The 11,458-nt window shown below is 46.1% G+C and overlaps 1 protein-coding gene across 1 annotated transcript in view; it reads left to right on the top strand.

Annotated features, from left to right (window-relative positions):
* Nucleotides 1-10,597, top strand: part of Desi1 (desumoylating isopeptidase 1) — a 21,602-nt gene extending 11,005 nt beyond the window's left edge. Inside the window, exons 2-6 of the mRNA XM_005354472.3 lie at nt 1,068-1,089; nt 2,320-2,389; nt 4,557-4,666; nt 6,493-6,615; nt 10,288-10,597. Coding sequence (XP_005354529.1) covers nt 1,068-1,089; nt 2,320-2,389; nt 4,557-4,666; nt 6,493-6,615; nt 10,288-10,381 — 419 coding nt within the window. The 3' untranslated portion in view covers nt 10,382-10,597. The remainder of the gene's footprint in view (nt 1-1,067; nt 1,090-2,319; nt 2,390-4,556; nt 4,667-6,492; nt 6,616-10,287) is intronic.
* The last annotated feature ends 861 nt before the right edge of the window (nt 10,598-11,458 follow it).

Below are 11,458 nucleotides of genomic sequence, written 5' to 3' on the forward strand. Positions count from 1 at the left end.
AAATAAATAAATAAATAATTTTTTTTTTTAAAGTGAGTCTTTTTAAGAAAGTTCTGTCCTACCCAGTGCAGGCACCCTGCCTTGCCACAGGCCTGCTGGCTCTTTATAGTACCACCACTCCTGCCCTCTGCCCTACAAAACCTCAGTCTTCACATATTTGCACAGACTGCTCTCTCTGGCAGATATGCCCAACTTTGCCCCTGCTTGCTCCTTCATTGGCTGAAATCAAGCTCTTGAAGATAGTTCTTCATCTTTATTAACATAGCACCCACAGTTCCAGAGCTTATCAATGTTGTGTTTTACTTAATTATTTGTCTCTTTTGACTTGACTTGGAGCTTCTGAAGGTAGCTGGTAAGTAGAAGAATAGGATAATAGGCCCTGAGTGTAGGTCGGTGGGTGAGCATGTGCTTAGCATGTTCATACACCTGCATTCATTCAGTCCCCAGCACCAAATAAATAAATGTTGCCTTTAAAAAAAAACACACAGGGGTTGGAGAGATGGCTCAGTGGTTAAGAGCATTGCCTGCTCTTCCAAAGGTCCTGAGTTCAATTCCCGGCAACCGCATGGTTGCTCACAACCATCTGTAATGAGGTCTGGTTCCCTCTTCTGGCCTGCAGGCAGACACACAGACAGAATATTGTATACATAATAAATAAATATTTAAAAATAAAAAAATAAAACATACAGCATTTAGTTTGGCTCCATTATTTTCTGAAGACTTGCACCTTAATGGGAAACTAGGTCCCATCCTTCGTTGTTTTACTGTGGGCTTGCTGTAGATGACACGGAGAGGTTAAAGTCAGCTGATGTAACCCAAGATGGGAAGGAAGGAAGAACAGACATAAACATGTGTGCCGGTGTTATTTGCTTTCTGATAAAGCAGAGTTGCTTCTGAACTTCCTCAACACCCTTGTCGCAGCAGAGGGCTGCCACAGAGGAGAGCTGATTTACTAGAAAACCCTCCAGAGGGCTCTAACAGTCGTCTCCTGCTTGAGTGAGTTTACGCAGGCTGAGGGGGGCGTTCAGTCTTGTCGCAAATGGCTAAACCTTTCCTTTTCTCCACAGGGAAACAACTGGAAGGCATCTGGTAAGTGGGGTGGGACTCCTCGTGTTTTCCGCTCTGTGAACCAGAGCAGCTCACGACCCCATTGTCTCCACATTTCCCAGCTCAAAGCCTGGCTCTTTGTTGTTAATTTCCCATAGCCTTTATTTTCTTGACATTTTTTAAATTTTTTATTGTTGTGTGTATGGGTGTATGTATATCTGTATGTATCATGTATGTGCTTGCTGCCCAGTAGGCCAGAAAAGGGCATCGAATTCCATGATACTCACTCAAGTTACAGACAGTTGTGAACCACCATGTGGGTGCTGGGAATAGAACCTGGGTCCTCTGGAAGAATAGGCAGTGCTCTTAACTGCTGAGCCATCTCTCTAGACCCCAATTTCCCATGTGTAAAACAGCAGTTCTCCATGAAGCTGATTTTATCCCTCTACCTCCCAAGCTATTGGCCATGTCTAGAGACTTGTCAGAACTAGGGGGAGGGTGCTGTTATCACCTATTGGGTAGTCACCTTCCATTACTGCTTCCCACAATAGACAGTCATCTGCCCCCTATGTCAGTGCTCAGAGGGAGGACACCCCATCTGTGGTGCTCTCTGCCCTCTGTCCACGAGTTCCACCCAGTGCAAATTGAAATGTTCAAAAAAGGGGTATACTTCTGTGCCCTCGCTCATATGAGCAGTGTCAAAATCCTAATGTTAGTTGGGAGTGTGGCGCACACATTTAATCCCAGCACCCAGCAGGAGAGGCAGAGGCAAGCAGATCTCTGAGACAGAAATCAGTTTTGTCTGCATGGGGAGCTCCAGGCCCTCCAAAGCTACACACTGAGACTCTATCTTAGAAAGGGGGGAAGGGAGGGAATGTTAAATGTTCTGAAAAGTTCTCTTTTATCATTGCCCCCGAATCATGGAGTGTAATGACTATAAGACGTTTATGTCATGTTAGATACTGTGTGTCATCTTTAAATGATTTAACGTGTACTTAAGAGTGTGTATAAGTTCTGTGTAGATCCTATTTCATTTTAGATGAGGGACTTGAGCATCTGTGAATTCGAGTGTGGAGGTGGAAACAGTTCCAGATAATCATCCCAGATCTAGAGGGACACAGTACGTCTTATTTATGTCTTCATCTGGCTAATGTAATAAAATTGGCTACCACAATGATGTCTTTGGGCAGAAATTATTCTTACTGCAATATGTACTTGTTTTGTTTTGGAGAAATTGTAAGTTTCCTGACTCACTGTCCCTCTCTGTGGCAGGCACACCTCTATAGTTGTCCACAAGGATGAGTTCTTCTTCGGCAGTGGCGGTATTTCCAGCTGTTCCCCGGTGAGTGTCTTCCCCTGACCTGCAGAGTCTGAGGGGTTCCTATAGCCTGAGAAGTTTGGCTTCTGCCATGACCTCTGGCCTATGCTAGTTCCTCATATAGCATACAAGTCATGCAGGGTTGTAGAGAGCTGCGTGGAGCCGCACCTGATGGCGATGTAGAGAGCTGCGTGGAGCCGCACCTGATGATGCTGGCTCCCGCCCTCCGCGATCCCGAAAGCGAGTGCTCTCTGTGATAATCAGCTCTGAATATTGGCTAAGGCCTGACTCATGCTATTATCACACAATGATTGTCAGCTGCTTGCATATGCGTGGACCTATGGGCAGTGCCCACCTGGCAATCCGGGGTTGGCGGCCCGTGCCTTTTTAAGGGCTGGGAGAGGTTTGCCCAGAGAGAGAGAGAGAGAAAGTAAACAAGGTTCTGAATAAACTGCTAGCAAGAAGAGCTCCGGTGTTGCATCTTCCTTGCTGGTCGAGGCGGGCGTAACACAGGGTGGCTTCACACACCTTTAATCCCAGCACTTAGAAAGCAGAAGCAGACAAATCTCTGCGACCCACATTGTGACTCCTGCAAGTTGGCTCTGACCACTTCGCATGTGTGCATACATACACACTCATAGATAAATAAATGTTTTAAAAAAAAGAGAGAGAGAAAGAATAAAGTCTTTAAAATGCTTTCAGTAGTTGGAGGTGTGTCTCAGTGAACACTTGCCTAGTATCTAGCATACACACATTCTTCAGGTCTGAGCTGGGTGTTGATTCCCTCCAACAAACCTCAGCCTGGCCTTCCCCTTCTTCACTTTTTAGCCAGGTCCTTATTTCAGCTTCTTGATCCACTGGTATATAGAATTTTTTACATGCCTTCCTTAATAAACTTTAAGTTCTGTGAGGACAGAAATCTCATGTTTTGTATATATTGTGCTCCCATTGTCTAGCCTTAGATGTTGCATATAAGTTCTCAATATATATTTGTCATATGAATGAACAATAGGAGTTGCAATACTGACCTCTTATTCTCTGGACATTGGTTAATTTTCCTCTAGCTACCATAATAACTGGTCCTGCTCACCATGCTTTCCCCAATGCCTAAAGCAATGTCAACCTCAAGGGAAGTGCTCTGGGGCTGTCAGTCAGTGGCTTTTATAGGCAAGCTCCATTCTGGAGTGTTCTGCTTTCCTGAGTCTGCCCTCCTTGATGTCCTGTGGCAGCCCAGCTGTCATGTTCTGTCCTAGTGATCATCTTGTGATCATTTTGGGAACAAAAGGAAACCACGGATTCTGGGTTTCTGTCTTTTTATTGTTGTTTATGTTTTTTTGAGACAGGGTCTCTCTATGTAGTCCTAGCTGTCCTGGAGCTTGATATGTAGAACAGGATGGCCTCAAACTCACAGAGATCCACCTGCTTCTGCCCCCAGAATGCTGGGATTAAAAGTATGTACCACCACACTCAGATAGATAGGTTTCTGTCTTTAGCAACAGAATAAATGGACAGTGAGAAGACCTGCCCACACAGGCCCCACAAGCAGCCAGCTGAACTCTAAACTCTATAACCTTAACACATAGAGAAAATAGTCCGCTTCCTATGACAAGAGTGTTCCAGCAGTTAAAAACGAAGCTGTTGGAATAGAGTTTTGTAGTTTTGTGTTAAAAGTCACAGTTTAAACTGGGGCAGCGGGAGGGGGGCTGGCTGGAGAGATGGCTCTGAGGTTAAGAGCATTGACTACTTTTCCAGGGGTCCTGAATTCAATTCCCAACAACCACATGGAGACTCACAACCATCTATAATGAGGTCTGATGCCCTCTTCTGGCCTGCAGGCACACGTGCAGATAGAACACTACATACTAAATAAACAAACAAACAAATTTTAAAGCAAAAAATAGGAAATTCAAGCCTGGCACACAGTAAGTAGTACACACCTTTAATCCCAACACTTGGAAGCAGAAGCAAGTGAGTTGGAGGCCATCCAGGGTTACATAATAATTTAATAAATGGGGACAATAGCCTGGAGTTCATAGATCCCTTCTTAAAAGTTAACAGTTTTGACGGTCGCAGTGATAAGAGCATTTGCCTAGCATGCATAAGGTCCTGGGTCTGATCCTCAGAAAAGCCAAAAGAAAGCGAAAGTGATAGAGATCGTGACTTAGTGACTTTCTTGGGTTGACTCTTTCAGGGTGGGACATTGCTTGGGCCCCCAGACACTGTGGTTGATGTGGGGAACACAGAAGTCACAGAAGAAATCTTTCTGGAATACCTGTCCTCCCTGGGGGAGTCTCTGTTCCGGTGAGTAAGGCCAGAGTGGTGGCTGCTAGACACACTCTGGGGGGCAGAGCCAGTGCAGCCGTCCCTGACGCTCAGCTCTGGCCTCGCCACTCTTTACTGTCACTGTAGAGAAGCAGAGCTATAGAAAGAGCCCACGTCTCCTCAACAGCAAACTTCCATCCCAGCATGCTTTCCGTTGAAGAAAGGGGCCACTTGTTCCTTCTGAGCAGAGCCAGTGAATGCTGTTCCCCACCTCTGGCCAAGTGGATTTCCCTAATATTGAAAACAGGGTTTGGGGAGAAATGGGATGAAATACCACTTGAATTCACCTGTCTTACAGGCTCTTTTCAGGCTGACGGTGTAGAGGACTTTCTCTATCATGCACAAAGCCTCGGGTTCGACCCCCGCACCACAGAAACCTGAACTGGAGTGTTGACACATGCTTGTAATTCCTGTACTAAAGAAGTGGAGGCAGGAACATCAGAAGTTTGAGGTCATCCCTAGCTACATATGGAGTAAAAGGCCACCTGAGCTAGAGACTTTGTCTCAAAAGGAAAAAAAAGAAAGGACAAATTTAACCAAGCAGTAGTGGAGTTTGCCTTCTCTATGAGTTCAAGGCCAGCCTAGTCAACAGAGTGAGTTCCAGGATACCCAGCACTACACAGAAACCCTGAAACCCACACTGTGGGGTGTGAGAACCTGCTCTCACACATCTTCCTCTAACTTTATTCATGTTCCCACACACATACACACAAAAATAAATGATTAAAAAAAAAAAGACAGGCGGTGATGGCACACACCTTTAATCCCAGCGCTTCTGAAGCAGAAGCAGTTGGATCTCTGAGTTTGAGGCCAGCCTGGTCTACAGAGCAAGTTCCAGAAACCCTTCTGGGGGGAAAAATACAGAGAAGGATCTAGGAGGATGGCTTAGAGCAGTGGTTCTAAACCTTTAGTTTACAATCCTTTTGGAAGTCTCATATCAGATATTTACATTAGGATTCTTAGCAGGCTGGGCAGTAGTGGTGCATACTTTTAATCCTGGCACCCGGGAGGCAGAGGCAGGTGAATCCCTGTGAGTTTGAGGCCAGCCTGGTCTACAAGAGCTAGTTCTAGGATAGCTAGGACTGTTGAAACCCTGTCTCAAAAAAAAAAAGAAAGAAAGAGAGAGAGAGAAAGAGAGAGAGGGAGAGAAAGAAAGAAAGAAAGAAAGAAAGAAAGAAAGAAAGAAAGAAAGAAAGAAAGAAAGAAAGAAAGAAAAGAAAGAAAGAGAGAGAGAGAGAGAAAGAAAGAAGATTCATAGCAAAAGCAAAATTTGTTCTGAGGTAACAATGAAATAATTCCATGGCTGGGGGTCATCATGACAGAAGGGACTGCTTTAAAGGGCTGCAGCTTTAGGAAGGCTGAGAACTACTGGCTTAGGATAAGAACACTTGTTGAGCATATCTTAAGAGGATAAGGCCTGAGTCCAGTTCCCAGTAACAGGGTGTCTGACCCCCTCTTCTGGCCTTCACAGGAGGTAGTCACACACATGCACATGCATTCATAAATACACACATAAAATAAGTAAATCTTTTCAGTTTTATTAAGGGTTCACCTCTGATCCTTGCCCTGTTTTAAGTGTAAAGCTTCTGGAACTATGTAGAAAGGGTCCGGTTTTGGCTCATCTTTCCCTTATTAATCACCTCTGAGAGGTTCAGATCTGCAGACAGTCCTGATGTTTGAGAGTGAGAGGACTGGCCATAGTCTTCACTTAAGGCTTTGCCCACCTTCCCGCTCTGTAGTGACCGTCACTCCACATAGATGCTGGCTTGCTCATCTGCTCTCCACTCCCTTTCTCGCACGAACAGAGGAGAAGCCTACAACCTCTTTGAACACAACTGTAACACCTTTAGCAACGAAGTGGCGCAGTTCCTGACAGGGCGGAAGATCCCTTCTTACATCACAGACCTGCCCTCTGAAGTTCTCTCCACGTAAGTGTGACCACTCTGTTTCTGAGCCTGCCAACTGTGAAAATCCCCATCTGAGACAGTCAGGAGGGTACGACCAGCCTGAGCTATGTGAGACCCCATCTCAGAAAAAAAAAAAAGCAGGAAAACCTCAGACTTAGTATCCTTCCCCTGTGATAGCAGAATCCTTCAAGCCAGTAGGACCTGTTAGGTGGAACCTGCCACCATTGTTCCTACCCACCAGTGTGCACTAGGCCTCTGAAGCTAGGCTTAAGTGCCACCACAGAACTTAGGAAACCACTTGACCTAACTTAGGTGTTTATATAAAATCCTGGTATCTGATAACACAAAGCCATTTCTCAGAAGATAGGAATCCTTATCTAGAATGCAGACTTCAGTCAAAGCCAGAATCCAGAGGAACAGGACGACCCAGTTTATAACTGTTGTTTGTCTTTGTCAGCCACACCCTGAGCTCTTTGACACCCTCAAAAGATGAAGTTCTGCTTGTGCTTGAACTCACAGTGCAGACCACCCTCAGCACAGTTACCTTTGCCCCTGATGGGGTCTCAACCTTGGGAAGGCCTGTGAGCCATCACCCAGCTATCATCTCCTGAAAGAGCACAAACTTCCCAAGCCATATCATATTGTTCCCTTTTGTGATTGTGATTATATCAAGCTGCCTCTGCCTACTCTAGGACAGTACCCATTTGTTGCCTCTGATTCAGTTTCTCCTGAACTGGTTCCAGACCAACAGGGTTCCTGGCAGATAACCTCAGTTTTAAAAAATGGGACTGGAGAAATGGCTCAGAGGTTAAGAGCACTGACTAGTCTTTCAGAGGTTCTGTACATCCAGGCAGAACCCTGTATACATAATAACAAATCTTTAAAAAAAAAAAAAAAAACTCTCAGGCCTGGGACTGCCTTCTCCTGGTAGATGTTTAGAACCCAACATCCCTGCCAGGTCATGAGATCCTGAGCATCCTTGAGTAGTCAAATGTTCTTGCTGTTATTACTTACTGGGTGGGGCCTTTGTCTGAATTAGGGTTGGTATTTAACTCTTGGATCATTTACAAATACTTTATTCTCTTGATCTTAGGAGGGATTTTCAAATATGGCTGTATCACCTGGGCACAGGGGCACACACTTAGAATCCTAGCACTTGTGAGACTGAGGCATGAGGATCACAATGAATTTGAAACCAGTTTGAGCTACATATTCAGTCTGGAAAAGGGGGAGGAAGAGTGGGCAGCAACCTCTGAGAATGAAATTGTGCCCAGAGTGTATCGTTAGTCACTTAATTTTATTTTTTGAGACAAGTTCTCACTATGTAGCCCAGACTAGTCTAGAACTGACTGCATAGACTGTACTGGCCTCAGATGCACAGAGATTCCTGTGCCCTGCTTCCTGGGAGCTTTATTTAAGGGTACAGTGATCTTAAAAAGTTTCTAGACTCCATTTTGTGTGTGTGTGTGTGTGTGTGTAGTCCTAGCTGTCCTGGAACTCTTACTGTAGAACCACCACCCAGACTCCCATTTTTATGGTGATTTCCCAGTTAAGTTATTACAGGAACCATCCAGGTGTCCTTTAGAAAAGTGACATCAACTCCTGGCAAGCTATTTATCCTGAATATTCCCTCTGTGCAGTAGAAGAGTTCCTTTTTAGAAGAATCTTAATTTTGGAATATCCCCATTCCCAACATCATCGTCATGACTTCTTTTTCTTTTGCCTCAGCTTTCCCCTTTTTTCCTCAGCTTCAACATTATTCTTATCTTCTTCAAAAGAATTAAAGATACAAGTAAACTGGTGGTTTTGGTCCATGCCTGCAATCCCAGTACTTGGGAGGCAGAGGCAGAAGGATCAGGAGTTCAAGGCCAGCCTAGACTACTTGAGACCCGTCTTAAGCCCTACCCCTTGACAAAGGATAAAGCACAGCAAGTACAGAGAGCTCTGGTTCCCTGTGGGTAGCCACCCTGTTCACCCACAGCTCAGCAGGCCCGGCAGGTGTCAGTGAGAAGATGGCAGCGCCCACACAGAGGAGGAGAACTGGGAGTAACCATAAAACAAGGCGGGCAATGGTAGCACACACCTTTAATCCCAGCACTCAGGAGGCAGAGGCAGGCAAATCAGCCTGGTCTACAGAGTGAGTTCCAGGACAACCAAGGCTACACAGAGAAACCCTGTTTTGAAAAACCCAAAACAAAACCAAACAAAAAACATTTGGAAGATTATTAGTCAGCTTCTGTTCCTGGAGCAGATCCTGAGATAATCAGATTATAAAAAGGAAGGCTTTCTCTTGGCTGCACTGCCAGCCAGCAGTATCAGTCCATAGTCACCTGACATTGTTACCTTTGAACCTGTGATAAAGAGGCCTCTCCTGGTGGGAGAACATGGTAGAACAGGAGCTGTTTACTTGATGCCAGGAAGCAAAGAGGAGAAGAAGGGACTAAGGTTCCCCTTTCCTCTTCAAGGGCATGTCTCCAGTGACCAGCCAACCTCCCAATAGGCCCCGCATCTCAAATGTTTCACAGGCCAAGAACCAAGTCTTTAACCTGGGGACCTCAGGGAACACTTAATCAAACCAGAGAGCCCCCTTACGAAGACCAGTGTGGTAGTAGATGCTGATTAACAAGACCCCAAACTGGCCAAGTAAAAGGCTCAAGGATCTTCAGCCCTAAGTGGAACATAAACTGCACTCCTCCTCCCAGGCTCAGGAGCCATTGCAGAAGAGGGAGCAGAAAGAGTGTAAGAGCCAGAGGCCACGAATGCTTATAGGAAAGCCGTATCTTCAGGATTCTGCAAGGTAGCTGAACACAGGGACCCCCAGTGGGTGTGACATCATACACAAGCCAGACCAAAGCCCAGCGTGGAGAGGAGACCTGGACATGAACCCACACACACCTGCCCAAGGAACTGTTGGCCATTTTAGCTGCTGGGAAAGGGTCAGTTTTCTCCAGACACCTGATATGTCTGCCGTGCTCCAGCGGAAAGTCACATGTCCAGGAATATTTGGGCAGCACAAAATGGTCTTGATGGGGGAAAAGGACAGACACACAAGGTGGGCAGGGGGTTAGGGTGGATCTGGGAAGAGTTTGGGAGGGACAGTTAATAAAACTAAAATACATTGTATGAAATACTCAAGCCGGGCAGCAGTGGCACACGCTTTTAATCTCAGCACTAAGGAGGCAGGGGCAGGTGGATCTCTGTGAGCTCGAGGCCAAGAGCTAGTTCTAGCACAGGCTCCAAAACTACAGAGAAACCCTGTCTCAAAAAAGCAAAAATAAAATACTCAAAGAACTAAGAAAATGGTGGCACACACCTTCAACTCCAGCACTCAGGGAGGCAGAGGCAGGCAGATCTCTGAGTTCGAGGCCACCCGGTCTCGTTTAAGAACAGCCAAGACTATGTAGAATTGCTGATTCTGGGTCTCAACCCCTTTAGGTCCTATATCAGTTATTTACATTACGATTCATGTCAGTAGCAAAATTACAATTATGAAGTGACAATGAAATAATTTTATTGTTGGGGTCACCACAACTGAGAAACTATATTAAAGGGTCGCAGCATTAGAAAGGTTGAGAACCACTGTCTGTATTGTAGAGAGACTGTCTTGTGCTGCCGTGACCACCCTGCGTGGCACCGTTTTGTCTGTGGTAGCTGCACTGCAAAGCTCTCCCACTCGTGTCTGTTTCTCCTCAGGCCCTTTGGACAAGCGCTTCGGCCCTTCCTGGACTCCATCCAGATCCAGCCTCCTGGAGGGAACTCTGTGGGCAGACCCAATGGCCAAAGCTAACAGGACTGCACGGGACCGCCCGCCTCTCCAGGGCTTTTCCTTTTTAAACAAAACAAACCCTACCAGATTTCTATTTTATAATTTTACATCAGAGCTAATGGGGACGGCTTTTTAAATTTCCCAGGGAAGAAGCTTGTCAGGCTGCACGTAGGACAACACTCCTGAGAAACAGAACCAATGCCATCCCTTCTAATAGTATTATACTAATTTATTAAGGCTGTCTTGTCTGTGAGTTCACTTTTGACGCTGTTGCCTAAGCGTCCTCTACACTGGAGAAAGAGGGGTACTTGTTTAAACAGAAAGCAAGAGTCACACAATCTGGGAGAACCCCGTCCTGGACCCTTTCCAAGGGATACCCACATTCCACCCACACCTTTGGGCCCTGGATGCGGTTTTTTGGTTTTTGGTTTTTGGGTTTGTTATTTTTTGTTTTTTTTTGTTTTTTGGTGGGGGAGGGGTTCAAGACAGGGTTTATCTGTGTAGCCCTGACTGTCCTGGAACTCACTCTGTAGACCAGGTTGCTCCCAAGTCACAGAGAACCGCCTGCCTCTGCCTCCCGAGGGCTGGGATTAAAGGTGTGCTCCACCACCGCCTGGCCTGGGTGAGCTTTATACTGTCTATAACCCTGGAGCAGCCGCCCTCTAGCCTCAAATGAACCAGAGGGTTGGGTGCATATGGGGCCAGCTGTAGGCTGACCAACTCGACCTAAATGAACTCTTTAGCCACAAGTTTGCCCCCTTTTCCCCAAACAAGGCCACACAGGCTGGAGCTGGAACAGCCATAGCCTCAGGATCAAAGGACAGTGGCAGCGAGGATGGGGCAGAGAAGACAGGGTAAAGCCATTCCTCCTCCTCCTCCTAGTGCCAGTCCTCTCTGCCTGCCCCTAAGCTGCTCTTCCTCAGCAATAACTTGACCTGTCCCCCTTAATGAAGGTCTAGGCTGCAGTGACAGAGACCTGGGCCTTCTCTCTGCAAATAATAGCATCAGTTTATTTATAGTCAATAGAGCTAGCCACCGAAACGGTATGAATTTGTCAGCTAGGGGACAGGATCGTTCCCTCTAAGAACTGGTCTCTGA

The sequence above is a fragment of the Microtus ochrogaster genome, chromosome 15, assembly GCF_000317375.1.
Source record: "Microtus ochrogaster isolate Prairie Vole_2 chromosome 15, MicOch1.0, whole genome shotgun sequence".
Taxonomy (NCBI): Eukaryota; Metazoa; Chordata; class Mammalia; order Rodentia; family Cricetidae; genus Microtus; species Microtus ochrogaster.